Below are 19233 nucleotides of genomic sequence, written 5' to 3' on the forward strand. Positions count from 1 at the left end.
TTGTAAATATAAGTGTATATGTAGATTCTCTGTCGTTACATAAAAATTATTTTAGCCCAGGTATGCTGAGTGTTTGCATTTTTACAGTGTACTTAAACCTTCTAAAAATGGCTTTGTTGTACTATGTAATCTGCAAGAATAGAAAGCTCAGTAAGTTACAGTAGAGTGTTACATGTATTTATAACATTTCTGTATATGATTTACAGGAAGACCATGTACTCAGCTGCAGCTTCTAAATCCAGAACGATTTGCACGTCTTATCAAAGAAGTAATGAATACATTCTGGCCTGGCAGAGAGTTGATTGTTCAGTGGTACCCATTTGATGAAGACAAAAATCACCCATCTGTTTCATGGCTTAAAATGGTTTGGAAGAATCTCTATATACATTTTTCAGAGGATTTGACTTTATTTGATGAGATGCCACTTCTCCCCAGAACTACACTAGGCGAAGGTCAGACGTGTGTGGAACTCGTTAGACTCAGGATTCCATCATTAGTCATTTTAGATGATGAATCTGAAGCACAGCTTCCTGAATTTTTAGCAGAAATTGTACAAAAACTTGGAGGGATTGTCCTTAAAAAATTAGATGCCTCCATACAGCATCCACTTATTAAAAAATACATTCACTCACCATTACCGAGTGCTGTTCTGCAGATAATGGAGAAGTTGCCGTTGCCGAAATTGTGTAATCAGATAGCTTCGCTACTTCCCCTACACAAAGAGGCCCTAAGGAAGTTTTTAGCTGGTCTAACTGATAGCAGTGAAAAAGAGAAAAGAATAATTCAGGAATTACCGATATTCAAGCGAATTAACCATTTATCTGATCAGGGAATTTCCTCTTACACAAAACTAAAAGGCTGTAAGGTCCTGCACCATACTGCCAAACTTCCTCCAGATCTCCGACTCTCTATTTCAGTAATAGACAGCAGCGACGAAGCTACTATTCGCTTGGCAAACATGTTGAAAATAGAGAAGTTAAAGACCACTAATTGCCTAAAGCTCATTTTAAAAGATATTGAAAATGCATTTTATTCACACGATGAGGTAACACACCTTATGTTATGGACCCTTGAGAATCTGTCCTCTCTGAAAAATGAGAATCCAAAGGTGCTTGACTGGTTAATGCCATTAAAATTCATTCAGATTTCACAGGAACAGATGGTGTCGGCTAGTGAACTCTTTGATCCTGATATAGAAGTACTAAAGGATCTCTTTTACAGTGAAGAAGAAACTTGCTTCCCACCTTCAGTTTTTACCTCACCAGACATTCTTCACTCTTTAAGACAGATTGGTCTAAAAAATGAAGCCAGTCTCCAAGAGAATGATGTTGTGCAAGTAGCAAAAAAAATTGAAGCCTTACAGGTCAGTTCTTGTCCAAATCAGGATGTTCTTCTAAAGAAAGCCAAAACACTCTTACTGGTTTTAAACAAGAATCATACACTGTTACAGTCGTCTGAAGGAAAGATGAGCCTGAAGAAAATAAAATGGGTTCCAGCTTGCAAGGAAAGGCCACCAAACTATCCAGGCTCTTTAGTCTGGAAGGGAGACGTCTGCAACCTTTGTGCCCCGCCAGATATGTGTGATGGAGCCCATGCGATTCTGGTTGGCTCATCACTTCCCCTTGTTGAGAGTGTCCATATTAACTTGGAGAAAGCTTTAGGGATCTTCACCAAACCTAGCATCAGTGCTGTCTTAAAACACTTTAAAATTGTTGTTGATTGGTATACTTCGAAAACCTTTAGTGATGAAGACTACTATCAGTTTCAACACATTTTGCTTGAAATTTATGGATTCATGCATGATCATTTAAATGAAGGGAAGGATGCTTTCAGAGCCTTAAAATTTCCATGGGTTTGGACTGGCAAAAAATTTTGTCCCCTTGCCCAAACTGTGATAAAACCATTCCATGATCTTGACCTTCAGCCTTATTTGCATAGTGTGCCTAAAACCATGGCAAAATTCCACCAACTCTTTAAGGTCTGTGGTTCGATAGAGGAGTTGACATCAGATCATATTTCCATGGTCATTCAGAAGGTGTATCTCAAAAGTGACCAAGATCTCAGTGATCAAGAAAGCAAACAAAATCTTCATCTTATGTTGAATATCATCAGATGGCTTTACAGCAATCAGATTCCAGCAAGCCCCAACACGCCGGTTCCCATACATCATAGCAAAAATCCTTCTAAACTTATCATGAAGCCAATTCATGAATGCTGTTATTGTGACATCAAAGTTGATGACCTCAATGACTTACTGGAAGATTCGGTGGAACCAATCATTCTGGTGCATGAGGACATACCTATGAAAACCGCAGAATGGCTGAAAGTTCCGTGCCTCAGCACAAGACTGATTAATCCTGAAAACATGGGATTTGAGCAGTCAGGGCAGAGGGAGCCACTTACTGTAAGAATTAAAAATATTTTGGAAGAATACCCTTCAGTGTCAGATATTTTTAAAGAACTACTTCAAAATGCTGATGATGCAAATGCAACAGAATGCAGTTTCATGATTGATATGCGAAGAAATATGGACATTCGAGAGAATCTGCTGGACCCAGGCATGGCGGCTTGCCACGGACCCGCTCTGTGGTCATTCAATAATTCTCAGTTCTCAGATTCAGATTTTGTGAACATCACTAGGCTAGGAGAATCTTTAAAGAGGGAAGAGGTTGACAAAGTTGGAAAATTTGGTCTTGGATTTAATTCTGTGTACCATATCACTGACATTCCCATCATCATGAGTCGAGAATTCATGATAATGTTCGATCCAAACATAAACCACATCAGTAAACACATTAAAGACAAATCTAATCCTGGGATCAAAATTAATTGGAGTAAACAACAGAAAAGACTGAGGAAATTTCCTAATCAGTTCAAACCATTTATAGACGTTTTTGGCTGTCAGTTACCTTTGACTGTAGAAGCACCTTACAGCTACAGCGGAACTCTTTTCCGACTGTCCTTTAGAACTCAACAGGAAGCGAAAGTGAGTGAAGTTAGTAGTACCTGCTACAATACAGCAGATATTTATTCTCTTGTGGATGAATTTAGTCTCTGTGGACACCGGCTTATCATTTTCACTCAGAGTGTGAACTCAATGTACTTGAAGTACTTGAAAATTGAGGAAACCAATCCCAACTTGGCACAAGACACGGTAATAATTAAAAAAAAACCCTGCTCTTCCAAAGCATTGAGCGCACCTGTCTTAAGTGTTTTAAAAGAAGCTGCTAGGCTCATGAAGACTTGCAGCAGCAGTAATAAAAAGCTTCCTGCTGATGCGCCAAAGTCCTCTTGCATTCTTCAGATCACAGTTGAAGAATTTCACCACGTGTTCAGAAGGATTGCTGATTTACAGTCGCCACTTTTCAGAGGTCCGGATGACGACCTAACTGCTCTCTTTGAAATGGCTAAGTCTGGCCAATTGAAAAAGCCATCAGATGAGCTGCCACAAAAAACAGTAGAGTGTACCACGTGGCTTATATGCACCTGTATGGATACAGGAGAGGCTCTAAAGTTTTCCCTGAATGAAAGTGGACGAAGACTAGGGCTGGTTCCTTGTGGGGCAGTGGGAGTTCTGCTGTCTGAAATCCAGGACCAGAAGTGGGCTGTGAAACCACATGTTGGAGAATTATTTTGCTATTTACCCTTACGAATCAAAACAGGATTGCCAGTTCACATCAATGGGTGTTTTGCTGTTACTTCAAATAGAAAAGAAATCTGGAAGACGGACACAAAAGGACGATGGAATACCACCTTCATGAGGCATGTTATTGTGAAAGCTTACTTGGAGGCGCTCAGTGTCCTGCGTGACTTGGCCACTAATGGGGAGCTAATGGATTATACTTACTACTCAGTGTGGCCTGATCCTGAATTAGTTCATGATGATTTTTCTGTAATTTGCCAAGGATTTTATGAAGATATAGCTCATGGAAAAGGGAAAGAATTGACCAGAGTCTTTTCTGATGGATCCACGTGGGTTTCCATGAAGAATGTGAGATTTCTAGATGACTCTATACTTAAAAGAAAAGATGTTGGTCCAGCAGCCTTCAAGATATTTTTGAAATACCTCAAGAAGACTGGGTCAAAAAACCTTTGTGCTGTTGAACTTCCTTCTTCAGTAAAATCAGGATTTGAAGAAGCTGGCTGCAAACAGATACTGCTTGAAAATACATTTTCAGAGAAGCAGTTTTTTTCGGAAGTGTTTTTCCCAAATATTCAAGAAATTGAAGCAGAACTCAGAGATCCTTTAATGAATTTTGTTCTAAATGAAAAAATTGATGAATTCTCAGGAATTCTTCGTGTTACTCCCTGTATTCCTTGCTCTTTGGAGGGGCATCCTTTGGTTTTACCATCAAGATTAATCCACCCTGAAGGACGAGTTGCAAAGTTATTTGATACTAAAGATGGACGGTTTCCTTATGGTTCTACTCAGGATTATCTTAATCCTATTATTTTGATTAAGCTGGTTCAGTTAGGCATGGCAAAAGATGACATTTTATGGGATGACATGCTGGAACGGGCACAATCCGTGGCCGAAATTAATAAAAGTGATCATGCTGCTGCTTGTCTAAGAAGTAGTATCCTGTTAAGTCTCATCGATGAAAAACTAAAAATAAGGGATCCTAGAGCAAAGGATTTTGCCGCAAAATATCAAACAATCCCCTTCCTTCCATTTCTCACAAAGCCAGCAGGATTTTCTTTGGACTGGAAAGGGAACAGTTTTAAGCCTGAAACCATGTTTGCAGCAACTGACCTTTATACAGCTGAGCATCAAGATATAGTTTGTCTCTTGCAACCAATTCTAAATGAAAACTCACATTCCTTCAGAGGTTGTGGTTCAGTGTCATTGGCTGTTAAGGAGTTTTTGGGGCTACTGAGGAAGCCAACAGTTGATCTGGTTGTGAACCAGTTGAAAGAAGTTGCAAAATCAGTTGATGATGGAATTACATTGTACCAGGAGAACATCACCAATGCCTGCTACAAATACCTTCATGACGCAATGATGCAAAATGAAATCATTAAATTATCAATTGTTGAAAAGTTAAAACCCTTTAGCTTCATTCTAGTTGAGAATGCATATGTTGACTCGGAGAAAGTTTCTTTTCATTTGAATTTTGACGCGGCACCATACCTTTATCAGCTGCCTAATAAGTACAAAAATAATTTCCGTGAACTGTTTGAAAGCGTGGGTGTGAGGCAGTCATTTACTGTTGAAGATTTTGCCCTTGTTTTGGAATCTATTGATCAAGAGAAAGGAACAAAGCAAATAACAGAAGAGAATTTTCAGCTTTGCCGGCGAATAATTAGTGAAGGAATATGGAGTCTCATCAGAGAAAAGAAACAAGAATTTTGTGAGAAAAATTATGGCAAGATATTACTGCCAGATACAAATCTTAAGCTTCTCCCTGCTAAATCTTTATGCTACAACGATTGTCCCTGGATAAAAGTAAAGGACACCACCGTAAAATACTGTCATGCCGATATACCCAGGGAAGTAGCCGTAAAGCTAGGAGCAATCCCAAAGCGACATAAAGCCTTAGAGCGGTATGCATCCAACATCTGTTTTACCACGCTTGGCACAGAATTTGGGCAGAAAGAAAAATTGACCAGCAGAATTAAGAGTATCCTTAATGCCTACCCTTCAGAAAAGGAAATGTTGAAGGAACTTCTTCAAAATGCTGATGATGCAAAGGCCACAGAAATCTGTTTTGTGTTTGATCCTAGACAGCATCCAGTTGATAGAATATTTGATGATAAGTGGGCCCCACTGCAAGGGCCGGCACTCTGTGTGTACAACAACCAGCCTTTTACAGAAGATGATGTCAGAGGAATTCAGAATCTTGGAAAAGGCACCAAAGAAGGAAATCCTTGTAAAACTGGACAGTATGGGATAGGATTCAATTCTGTGTATCATATTACAGACTGCCCTTCTTTTATTTCTGGCAATGACATCTTGTGTATTTTTGATCCTCATGCCAGGTATGCACCAGGAGCCACATCTGTTAGTCCTGGACGCATGTTCAGAGATTTGGATGCAGATTTTCGGACACAGTTCTCAGATGTGCTGGATCTTTATCTGGGAACCCACTTTAAATTGGATAATTGCACAATGTTTAGATTTCCTCTTCGTAATGCAGAAATGGCAAAGGTTTCAGAAATTTCTTCAGTTCCATCATCAGATAGAATGGTCCAGAATCTTTTGGACAAACTGCGGTCAGATGGGGCAGAACTTTTAATGTTTCTTAACCACATGGAAAAGATTTCTATTTGTGAAATAGATAAAGGTACTGGAGCTCTGAATGTGCTATATTCTGTAAAGGGCAAAATCACTGATGGGGACAGATTGAAAAGGAAGCAATTTCATGCATCTGTCATTGATAGTGTTACTAAAAAGAGACAGCTCAAAGACATACCAGTTCAACAGATAACCTATACTATGGATACTGAAGACTCCGAAGGAAATCTTACTACATGGCTCATTTGTAATAGGTCAGGTTTTTCAAGTATGGAAAAAGTGTCAAAGAGTGTTATATCGGCTCACAAGAACCAAGATATCACTCTGTTCCCACGTGGCGGAGTGGCTGCCTGCATTACTCACAACTATAAAAAGCCCCACAGGGCCTTCTGTTTCTTGCCCCTCTCTTTGGAGACGGGATTACCATTTCATGTGAACGGCCATTTTGCTCTAGATTCAGCCAGGAGAAATCTGTGGCGGGATGATAATGGAGTTGGTGTTCGCAGTGACTGGAATAACAGTTTAATGACAGCATTAATAGCGCCTGCATACGTTGAATTACTAATCCAGCTGAAAAAGCGCTATTTCCCTGGTTCTGACCCAACACTATCAGTTTTACAGAGCACGCCTATTCATGTTGTAAAGGATACTTTAAAGAAGTTTTTATCATTTTTCCCAGTTAACAGGCTTGACCTACAACCAGATTTATATTGTCTAGTGAAAGCCCTTTACAGTTGCATTCATGAAGACATGAAACGTCTTCTCCCTGTTGTACGGGCTCCAAATATTGATGGCTCAGATTTACACTCTGCAGTTATAATTACTTGGATTAATATGTCTACTTCAAATAAAACCAGACCATTTTTTGACAACTTACTGCAGGATGAATTACAACACCTTAAAAATGCAGATTATAACATCACGACCCGCAAGACTGTAGCGGAGAATGTCTACAGACTGAAACACCTACTTTTAGAAATTGGTTTCAACTTGGTTTATAACTGCGATGAAACTGCCAATCTATACCACTGTCTTATAGACGCGGATATTCCTGTCAGTTACGTCACTCCTGCTGATGTTAGGGCTTTTTTAATGACCTTTTCTTCTCCTGACACCAACTGCCACATTGGGAAGCTGCCTTGTCGCCTCCAGCAGACTAACCTAAAGCTTTTTCATAGTTTAAAACTTTTAGTGGACTATTGTTTTAAGGATGCAGAAGAAAATGAGATTGAAGTGGAGGGACTGCCCCTTCTCATTACACTGGACAGTGTTTTGCAAACTTTTGATGCGAAACGACCCAAGTTTCTGACAACATACCATGAGTTGATTCCATCCCGCAAAGACTTGTTCATGAATACGTTATATTTGAAATACAGTAGTATTTTATTGAACTGTAAGGTGGCAAAAGTGTTTGACATTTCCAGCTTTGCAGATTTGTTATCCTCTGTGCTGCCTCGTGAGTATAAGACCAAAAATTGTACAAAGTGGAAGGACAATTTTGCAAGTGAGTCTTGGCTTAAGAATGCGTGGCATTTCATCAGTGAGTCTGTAAATGTGAAAGAAGATCAAGAAGAAACACAACCAACATTTGACGTTGTTGTTGATACCCTAAAAGACTGGGCCTTGCTTCCCGGAATGAAGTTCACTGTTTCAGTCAACCAGCTTGTAGTTCCTGAAGGTGACGTTCTGCTTCCTTTGAGTCTCATGCACATTGCAGTTTTTCCAAATGCCCAAAGTGATAAAGTTTTTCATGCTCTCATGAAAGCTGGCTGTATTCAACTTGCCTTGAACAAAATCTGCTCCAAAGACAGTGCATTTGTTCCTCTCTTGTCATGTCACACAGCAAACATAGAGAGCCCCACAAGCATTTTAAGGGCTGTACATTATATGGTTCAGACTTCAACATTTAGAACTGAAAAATTAGTAGAAAATGACTTTGAAGCCCTTTTGATGTATTTCAACTGCAATTTGAGTCACTTGATGTCCCAAGATGACATAAAAATTTTGAAGTCCCTTCCATGCTACAAATCCATCAGTGGTCGCTACATGAGCATTGCAAAATTTGGAACATGCTATGTACTCACAAAAAGTATCCCTTCAACTGAAGTGGAAAAGTGGACACAATCATCATCATCTGCATTTCTTGAAGAAAAAATACATCTAAAAGAACTATATGAGGTGCTTGGCTGTGTGCCTGTAGATGATCTTGAGGTGTACTTGAAACACCTTTTACCAAAAATTGAGAATCTCTCATATGATGCAAAATTAGAGCACTTGATCTATCTTAAGAATAGATTATCAAGTATTGAGGAACTGTCAGAAATTAAGGAACAACTTTTTGAGAAACTGGAAAGTTTATTGATAATCTATGATGCTAACAGTCGACTAAAGCAAGCAAAACATTTCTATGATAGAACGGTGAGAGTTTTTGAAGTTATGCTTCCCGAAAAATTGTTTATTCCTAAGGACTTCTTTAAAAAATTGGAACAACTTATAAAGCCCAAAAACCAAGCCACATTTATGACCTCGTGGGTGGAATTCTTACGAAACATTGGACTGAAATACATACTTTCCCAGCAGCAGTTGCTGCAGTTTGCTAAGGAAATTAGTGTGAGAGCTAATACAGAAAACTGGTCTAAGGAAACCTTGCAAAATACAGTTGATATCCTTCTCCATCATATATTCCAAGAACGAATGGATTTGTTATCTGGAAATTTCCTGAAAGAACTTTCTTTAATACCATTCTTGTGTCCTGAGCGGGCCCCTGCTGAATTCATTAGGTTTCATCCTCAGTACCAAGAGGTCAATGGAACACTTCCTCTCATAAAGTTCAATGGAGCACAGGTAAACCCCAAATTTAAGCAGTGTGATGTGCTCCAGCTCCTTTGGACGTCCTGCCCAATTCTTCCAGAGAAAGCCACACCCTTGAGTATCAGAGAACAAGAAGGTAGTGAACTTGGTCCGCAAGAACAGCTTGAACAAGTTTTAAGCATGCTTAATGTGAACCTGGATCCTCCTCTTGATAAAGTCATTAATAACTGCAGAAACATATGCAACATAACTACTTTGGATGAAGACATGGTAAAAACTAGAGCAAAGGTCTTAAGGAGCATATATGAATTTCTCAGTGCAGAAAAAAGGGAGTTTCGGTTTCAACTGCGGGGGGTTGCTTTTGTGATGGTCGAAGATGGTTGGAAACTCCTGAAGCCCGAGGAGGTAGTGATAAATCTAGAATATGAATCTGATTTTAAACCTTACTTGTACAAGCTACCTTTAGAACTGGGCACATTTCACCAGTTGTTTAAACATCTAGGGACTGAAGATATTATTTCAACAAAGCAATATGTTGAAGTGTTGAGCCGCATATTCAAAAATTCTGAAGGAAAACAGCTAGATCCTAATGAGATGCGCACAGTTAAAAGAGTAGTGTCTGGCTTGTTCAAGAGTCTGCAGAATGATTCAGTCAAGGTGAGGGGTGATCTGGAGAATGTACGAGACCTCGCACTTTACCTTCCAAGCCAGGACGGCAGACTGGTGAAGTCCAGCATCTTAGTGTTTGATGACGCACCTCATTACAAAAGTAGAATCCAGGGGAATATTGGTGTGCAGATGTTGGTTGACCTTAGCCAGTGCTACCTAGGGAAGGACCATGGCTTTCATACTAAATTGATAATGCTCTTTCCTCAAAAACTTAGACCCCGTTTACTGAGCAGTATACTTGAAGAGCAGTTAGATGAAGAGACTCCCAAAGTCTGTCAGTTTGGAGCGTTGTGTTCTCTTCAGGGCAGATTGCAGTTACTCTTGTCTTCTGAACAGTTCATCACGGGACTGATTAGAATTATGAAGCATGAAAATGATAATGCTTTCCTGGCCAATGAAGAAAAAGCCATAAGACTTTGCAAAGCCCTAAGAGAAGGATTGAAAGTGTCCTGTTTTGAAAAGCTTCAAACAACATTAAGAGTTAAAGGTTTTAATCCTATTCCCCACAGTAGAAGTGAAACTTTTGCTTTTCTGAAGAGATTTGGTAATGCAGTCATTTTGCTATACATACAGCACTCAGACAGTAAGGACATTAACTTCTTGTTAGCATTGGCAATGACACTGAAGTCAGCAACAGACAATTTGATTTCTGACACCTCATATTTAATTGCAATGCTAGGATGCAATGATATTTACAGGATCAGTGAGAAGCTTGACAGTTTAGGAGTAAAATATGACTCTTCAGAACCATCAAAACTTGAACTTCCAATGCCCGGGACCCCAATACCTGCCGAAATCCATTATACTCTGCTTATGGATCCAATGAACGTTTTTTACCCGGGAGAGTATGTTGGGTACCTTGTCGATGCCGAAGGTGGTGATATCTATGGATCGTACCAGCCAACATACACATACGCGATTATTGTACAAGAAGTTGAAAGAGAAGATGCTGATAATTCTAGTTTTCTGGGAAAGATATATCAGATTGATATTGGCTATAGTGAATATAAAATAGTTAGCTCTCTCGATCTGTATAAGTTTTCAAGGCCCGAGGAAAGCTCTCAGAGCAGAGACAGTGCCCCTTCTACACCCACCAGCCCCACAGAGTTCCTAGCCCCTGGTCTACGAAGCATTCCTCCTCTTTTCTCCAGTAGAGAGGGCCACAAGACCTCTTCAAAACAGCATTCCCCCAAAAAGCTCAAGGTGAATTCTTTACCAGAAATCTTAAAAGAAGTGACATCAGTGGTGGAGCAAGCTTGGAAGCTTCCAGAATCTGAAAGAAAAAAGATTATTAGGCGGTTGTATTTGAAATGGCACCCCGACAAAAACCCAGAGAATCACGACATTGCTAATGAAGTGTTTAAACATTTGCAGAACGAAATCAACAGACTAGAGAAACAGGCTTTTCTAGATCAAAATGCAGACAGAGCCTCAAGGCGGACATTTTCAACCTCGGCATCCCGGTTTCAGTCAGACAAGTACTCATTTCAGAGATTTTATACTTCATGGAATCAAGAAGCAACGAGCCATAAATCTGAAAGGCAACAACAAAATAAAGAAAAAAGCACACCTTCAGCTGGCCAGACGTACTCTCAGAGGTTCTTTGTTCCCCCCACTTTCAAGTCAGTTGGTAATCCAGTTGAGGCACGGAGATGGTTAAGACAAGCCAGAGCCAATTTTTCAGCTGCCAGGAATGACCTTCATAAAAATGCCAATGAGTGGGTGTGCTTTAAGTGTCACCTCTCTACCAAATTAGCTCTGATCGCCGCTGACTATGCTGTGAGAGGGAAGTCCGATAAGGATGTCAAGCCCACCGCACTTGCACAAAAAATAGAGGAGTACAGTCAGCAGCTTGAAGGACTGACAAATGACGTCCACACGTTGGAGGCTTATGGTGTGGACAGTTTAAAAACGAGATACCCTGATTTGCTTCCTTTCCCACAGATCCCAAATGACAGGTTCACTTCTGAGGTTGCTATGAGGGTGATGGAATGTACTGCCTGTATCATCATAAAACTTGAAAATTTTATACAACAAAAAGTGTGAAGGTATTTAAAAAAAACAAAGCAGAGCTAGAGCGTGACTGTGTCATAGCTCAAATGTGAAGTGCTCTACTTCCTTAGGCTTCGTCGCCAGTTCTTTAAGAATTGTATAAAGCACATTGCAGATCACTGGGAAGAACTTTGGGGCTGTTGTTAATGTGAAGATCAGTGGAGGACCCTGCCTGAACCTGAAAGCGAACTATTTTGAAGATGGTGAGCTGCAGAATTGCTAGATGTATTTGAATGGCTAGGATGGCACATTATTGAACTGCACTTTATGTAACCAAAGCTTAGCGGTTTGTTAGATAAGAGTCTGTGTATGTCTGTGATCAGGATGGAGTTAACTTTTCTGTTTTTAACATGGTGTTTTTGAAGGAGCTAATGAAACACTGGACATATCATTGGTTTAAACAAATAAGGGGAATTAAGTCTTTGGCATTGATCACTTCTTTAATTGGATCCTCTTTTGGATGCATTACTATCAGCTGGATCTGATTATGAATTTGTTGCAATTTTACATCTTAAATAGTACATTTATAAAATGGTACAGTATTTTAATCCTGAATATTACTTGATTAAGAGTATGCAGAGAGTACTTCTTAGGGTGCACTGAGTGCACTTTACATCTTTATTTTAAATGGTTTTTTACACTTTATGTTTACAGGCTTCCTATTTCATGAAGGTAACATATGGAAAACTCAAAATGGTGGCAGTTCTTATCACCAGATGTTAATATTGCGTCCAAGAACTGCTTACCAAAACAACATTTATCAACGGTTAGAACATTTGCTTTCTGTTTGTACATATTTTCCACAAATATCATAATTTGTATAGCGAGATTGAACAGGATGCAATCTTTTGTTGTCTAAAAGGTGCTGCAGTTAAAAAAAAAATCTCTTCTTTCAACATGGCACTTAGTGGAGTTTTTTGGATTTTACTTTGAAAACATTAAAAAAAAAAGTGTAAAATCATTGTGACAATATCCAGTAGCTTATAAAAGAGGAATTGTCAGCTTGCATTTTCCCCATGAATGATTCAGAACTGACATTTGATTTTCTTCCTGTTTGAGTGTCCTACTATACTCTACTTACTTCGGCATATTTCTTTTGCAGAATGTAAACAAAAGGTAATGATAATTAGTTTATATAAGTGTGCTGGCTGTAAATGATGCTAAATATAAATTTTATGCAATTAAGGGCTTATGGAACATATGAAAACTTTTTTACTTTTATGGTAATAAGGAATGTTTGTGCCTCGACTATTGTATTGCTTCTGGATGTGAAGCTATGTAATTATTTCTGCTGTTATATTAAGTGCCATACTTTTAATAAAGCAAATGTCCATATCAAATTATTGTAACTGGTATTTCCTGAAAAATCAAACTTAGTATCTTCCTATATAACGTTTTGATATATGCATATAGGTGTATTTATTGGCAATATTTAGGATAGAATTTTTTATTATATTTTATATTGGAATTTTAGCACATTCTTTTTTTATGATTGAGTATAAAGTATTTGATACATACTGGGTTTATTAGGTGCTGGTTTAGTTAAGAGTTTTATTTTCCCTTTTTAGGGAATAAGATTTAGGGAATAAGATTAGCTGATATATATGGTATGGTATATATACACACACATACATACATGTATTTGGATATAGATACATTAAATATTATGGTTCTTCATAGGTAGAGGCTGAATTGATATTTACCTTGCTTCAGGAGGGGGCTGCATGTCTGGGGCTAATTTACGCTTGAGCCTTAACAGAAAATGTTCATCTTTATACCTGAGGCACAGGTCTTCAAAACTAGGCAGACCAGGGCGAAGAGTTTTCTGGGGCTTACCAGATTCTGGGTCTTCAGCTTTCTGGATGTCTTAAAAAGTGCTTGCTACTTTGAAACTCAGATTCAGTACTTAGAATATATTATATTGTTTTTTGATATTAAAATGTACACAGAAAACCTTGTCTGGTGGCCATTGGGCTAGTTGATCTAGTTGGGAGTTCCCGTTTTCTTTTTTTTTTCCTATACTTAAAAAAAAAAAGGTTCACAATACCTTATATACAACCCTTGGATCCAAATGTATTTCAGAATTTGGATTTTAGAAAGTTAATACAAACATTCCCATCCGGGTATGTAGCACTCTTGACCACAATATTTCTGCCGTGAAACCTATGAATACTCACCCTAACTGGAATACATAGGCCTGATAAATAACCTCACCTAAATTCCCGTCAGATCTCGCCACCAGCAGTTTGCAGCAGACATATTTGGAGGGTGTTCCTATTTTTGGAGCTTTTTAAAGATTTTGAAATTCAGGGTAAGGAATTTTTGATGTGAACTTTTTATTTTATTATTTTGTGCTTTCCCACTAGTTCCCTTTTCTTATTAAAAGGAAAGTGGAAACAGCCTGTGTGGGGAGTAGCTGTTCCTGAGTAGCACACGGTCTAGCAAGGATTTGGAAGAGGCCTTCCTGCATTCCGGAGCAGGTTGTGTGCTGCCAGATGAGCGAGGGAGAAAAGCAGCCCCTGTGGGCTGGCGGAACTGTTCATAGCATCTGTCAGGAAACTCCAGGAGAACCTGTGCAGCCCAGGTAGTTTAGAAAGCAGTGGGGAATGCAACTCTTGATTTCTGGGTTGTGAGTTTGAGCCCCACGCCGGGCATAAAGATTACTTAAAAGACATTGGGGAGGGTATGTGCTATGGTGAGCGCTGTGAATTGTTTAAGACTGATGAATCACAGACCTGTGCCCCTGAAACAAATAATACATTATATATTAATAAAAAAATAAAAAACCAAAAAAATTTTAAAAATAAATATAAATGAATGAATAAAAAAAATAAAAAGCAGTGGGCAGTTGATCAGGGGTGGGGGTGGGAGTGCCAAGAGCCCAAGGATGACATTGGCAAAATGTTCAAGTAGTGTTTAATAAAATAAAGAGCAGCTGTTCACGGGTCTGATGGTCTGATGTGCGGGTGTGGAATTCTCTTCCTTGGCGCCAGTCGACGTCTTCCGTACTTCACCTGTTCTGTAGCTCTCAAGGATAAAATTTGTAGTGCTGGTAGAAAAGAGTAATTATAGAAGATTTGAATTAGTTCTGTATTCATCAGGATTCTACCAGAGAAACAACCAGGGGGAGATGTCCAGAAACAGATAGATGGAGAGATCTGTTTCCGGGAAGTGACCGGTGACCGTGGGGTGGCAAGCGTGTGATCCAGAGGGCTGGCGGCCGCCACAGGCTGCGTGCACTCGGCCGGGGCTGAAGCTGCAGACTGCCCATGGAATGTCCTCATGCTTTGGCTCCCAAAGGCTTTTTCCGTTCTCTTGTTTGAACAAATATGGCTTAAAGTAGTGCCATTCATTCATTCATTTGAAAACGGCCTCCGGGCACCGTGTGCAGCCGTTCTGTCAGGTGTTGGGGACATGAAGGTGCACACTCCATCCCGGAAGTGAAGCTGCGCTATCTCTTCAGTTAAGAATGGATTTTGACTTAGTGGTGCCCTTAGCTCCTCTTGTTCCGCCTGCATGCTTACACCCGACACAAAAGCTTATTTGGTTTTGAAACAACAGCAAATCTGAAATGGAATTTAAAATAGGGCAAAACGCTGAAGCTGCATAGGAATTGATGTTTTAAATCAGGGAAGAAAGGGACGAAAAACTAGACAGACACCACCTAACAGCCTTAGTGTGAGGGGCTCTGCCTTTCAGAAGTGCTTCTGCCCTCCTTCACTGATCCCCAAAGCAGTGGAGATTGACCTGGTGGCTGGACTTGCAGGGTAGGACCTGAACACGTGTAGCTCAACCCTTCCTTTTACTTTGAATTTGGCTGCCTTTAGAACAGGAGCATCTGTCCACCCTCTTCCATGTGGCGAGCTATGGGAGTCAGAGGCCCACAGTTCTCCCTGGGACGGGAGAGGTTCCTGTGATATTCGGGTCTTAGGGGAGTCCATTTTGCTGCAGATCAAACTTTTTTACTATTAAAGCTGACATTTTGATCATCTTTCTGACTTGTGCCTACTCAGCTCGTTTGGAAGTTGAAAAAGAAATAAGGGCTATTTTTTGAGGTCGCTCAAATATCAAACACTCAATGGTGTACAATCACTTAGTATATAGGAGTATTAGTGTACATAGCTCATTAGGTATGTTCATTAGGTATGTTCATAATCATGACCTTGGACTTTTAATGAAAATTTAAACTACATTGCATAACGTGTTTAAAAAGAAAGGTTTATGTAATATATTTTATAATATAGCCTATCTAAAAGTTTTGATTCTAACCAGAGATAAATTCCTTATTCTGGAGAATGCAGCTATCCACAACAACTTCTTTCATGATGATTCCAAATAACAAAGGAGAAAAAAAATCTAATTTACATCTTTGATTTAAAGGGTTTTATCCTCCATAATTTCTCCTTGATTCTTTTTCTTGACCTTGTGTCAACCAAGCTTGAAGACATTTGTTTTGCACAAATATGGAGCAAGAAAGTGAATATGATAAAAAAAAGCAGTGTTACTAGGACAGTAGGAATGCTGTAGCAAGAAAGCAAACATTTATTTAAGAAATCAGAACTAAATGGAAAAGTGAATACCAATTTATAACCTAAAAACACCCACCCCCTGTGAAATTTTAGGTGCATTATATTTAGAGTTGAGTTTGTTCTTAACTGCTCAGGACACACCTAATTTTTATTTTGTAATTCAAGTGTTTATGCACATAACAGTTCAAAAATCCAGAATTTGTTATAAGGGGGCTATGCTGTCAAATGACCTTGTTAAAACAACATAAGAAATCAAGAGTTCACTCTCCCACTTTCTCTCAGTTCTGAGACCGCAGAAAATGAATCTGAACTCGTGTTTAGTTATAAATCCTATAAATAGAAAGTTGCAATGCTCTTGGTCCTAGCACATCTTGTGCTACTTGGAGATCCTAATTATAACAACTGGTAAAACACCAAACCAAACCAAACCAAACTCACCAGTCTTTGTAATGACTGGCACTTTACAAAGTGAGTGAGTGGCTTACACAAGGCTAGCCTGTTTTCATAGGTTCAGTGTGTCCTATTTGACTTATATAGTGACACATACTACCAGTTGGTATTAAACCTACTTTCAAAAATGAAGAGAGTGATTCTATGAAGTAACATCAAGTCTGTTACTTTGTGTAAGAGGTAAATGCACAGGCTGGGCCATTATGAGTCCCACCACCTACTAGCTGTTTGATCCTGGTGGACTTTGGTTTCTTCACTTGTCAAAGAATATCATCCCATCTACACAAGTCCCACATAGGCTGGTGTTTGGATGGAATGAGACAACATACCAGAGATTTTCGAAATGAAAACAGCTGTTCACATGTAGGGTCACATTTCAGTTTAATTTCACTAGCTACTGCCTGATCTCCTGACTTGTCCTAGCTGAACCTTTTTTTAATTACCAGTAATTTGGGGGAAAATATTAACCTCAAAGTGCTGTCGTGGGGATTAAAGAAAGGAAGACAAACTGAAGTTTGGGAAAAATGTAGGTTGGTTTTTATTGCTTATAACTGTATATAAAGGAAACATGATTAATTTTGTATAATTTATTCCTTTGACAACATACTGAAAATCAGATCAACCCAAGTCCCCTCAAAACCTGAAGATTTCTTGTGAAATCTGATACACTTTGCATTAAAATGAGAGAACTTGTGGGTTAGAGTGATATAGTGGGAACACCACATAGAACTTTGGGGGCATTTTAGTATTGACCAATGCTACTTTTATGGGGAGTTAGATAGTCACAGTTGAATAGCATAAATTAATTCCACACAGCAATTCAATATTCCATTGTAGATTGATTATCCACAAGAAATAAAAAGAAAAGTCACAATGGCTTTGATGAAAATAAACCTTGGAATAAAGACTTTTTTTTGTTGTTGTTGCTATCGCTAGACTTTTTTGTCTAATACGTGCACACCATTCTGAGATCATGGATTTTCATCAGAACACCTTCACTGGTACATTTTTCTGAGTTCCTTTTGAAAGTGTGCCCTCCTACTTCCCATCCACCGTCCACCAAGATGTTAAGTTGCTTGGTGTGAAGGCTTGAGGTCGGTAAACCTCAATGAAATGAGGCAGGTGCTCCATGGAAGATGCAGGTGGTTTAGAGACAGATGTGACTGTTTTCGTGGCATGTGGTACCCACACCAGCCACGGACAGATAAAGCTTCCCATCTGGACACACACAGATTTCATAGAGTCTTTGTGAGCTGCCGGCGGCACCCCGAGTCCCCTGAACCAACTTGGGTAAACACACAGTTTCAGCATCAAGCACAAGCTGTTTGGGAGAAAACGAGAGATGAAGTGATAAAGGAGAATGGACATGATAGTGTAAAACTCATATCTCAAGATGCTCCAGACAGATTAGTTTCTTCTCTGCACAGAAAATGAAATAGGCACCTGACTTCACTTAAGACATTATCAGAGTCTTTTAAAACCTATTTCTATTTTCCATTCAAGCAGGGGCTTAATAATTCCTTCTCCAAATTGAAGTCTTTTTTTTTTAACCCATTGTGCTAGTTGAGCTAGAAGATTTATATGCTATACTAAAAATACCTTTCAGAATTATCTGAAAAAAAGTTTTAATTCACAATTATCTTGTGACCTATTTTGACTTTATGCTAAATCACCTTCTCTACCCCATTAGGATAAAGTACAAGCCGCAGAAATAAATTCATCTTAATAATTTTTACCTGTGAATGTTGGAATTTCTGCTGATTTTGTTTTCCAATGAGAGGCAATTAACTTCATCCTATTAGGTGCCAACCATTTCCCTAACTTCTCTTAGATGTCGAAAAGCAGTAGACAGACTAAAGCCAACTAAAATTAAATGAAAGCTATTGGGGTTTTTGTTCCCATGACAGTTTAGTTACACCAAAATGTAAACAGATGGCCATTAATTGAGGTTTGGAAATCTTTTTGGGAACAAAGAACTGTCCCACTGAGTAGCCGAATTTTACCCATGCCGGGGCACTCACTTATTAGAAGGAATTAAAGCATGTCATGGACGGGCATAATGTTGTGCCTTGCAAACAAGTTTGGAATCTTCCTTTATTTTCCATACTCTCATCCATGAACCCTACTCTTTTCATAAACCTATGCTTGCAGTCTGTATACCCTCTTGGGAAGCTGACCACTGCCATGGGAAGCAGTGGGTGGAAAAATATTAGAAGCAAAGCTTTACCTTGTGGTCTGGGACACTGTCATAGTAAAAGAAATGAAATATGTATTGTATTTTTTTTTTAAACTCAGAACCTACTTATGCTATTGTCCAGTGCTTTGGGTTCTGTGGCTAGTTGGTTTTCGCTAATGTGCTTTACCTTTTCCTTGTTGGCTTCTTTGCTTTCCTTTCTTATGGTTAATCAGTGACTTTGTTTTCTAGTTGTTATTTTTTTCTTGCTCTTCCAGCAAACTCTAGTCACTGGCAATCCACGTACCCCTTCC

At 39.1% G+C, this 19233-nt stretch overlaps 2 protein-coding genes across 8 annotated transcripts in view; one reads left to right on the plus strand and one right to left on the minus strand.

The window, feature by feature from the left end:
• The window catches only part of SACS (sacsin molecular chaperone), an 82454-nt gene extending 69347 nt beyond the window's left edge, over window positions 1-13107 (plus strand). For all 5 annotated transcript variants that reach the window (XM_027588147.2, XM_027588148.2, XM_027588149.2 and 2 more), the window contains one exon: window positions 207-13107. In XM_027588147.2, the coding sequence (XP_027443948.1) occupies window positions 207-11761 (11555 nt within the window). In that variant the 3' untranslated portion in view covers window positions 11762-13107. The remainder of the gene's footprint in view (window positions 1-206) is intronic.
• A 4153-nt stretch (window positions 13108-17260) lies between these two features.
• Window positions 17261-19233, minus strand: part of SGCG (sarcoglycan gamma) — a 126400-nt gene continuing 124427 nt past the window's right edge. For all 3 annotated transcript variants that reach the window (XM_027591103.2, XM_027591105.2, XM_027591104.2), the window contains one exon: window positions 17261-18067. In XM_027591103.2, the coding sequence (XP_027446904.1) occupies window positions 17894-18067 (174 nt within the window). In that variant the 3' untranslated portion in view covers window positions 17261-17893. The remainder of the gene's footprint in view (window positions 18068-19233) is intronic.

This window comes from Zalophus californianus, chromosome 3 (genome assembly GCF_009762305.2).
Source record: "Zalophus californianus isolate mZalCal1 chromosome 3, mZalCal1.pri.v2, whole genome shotgun sequence".
Lineage (NCBI taxonomy): Eukaryota > Metazoa > Chordata > Mammalia > Carnivora > Otariidae > Zalophus > Zalophus californianus.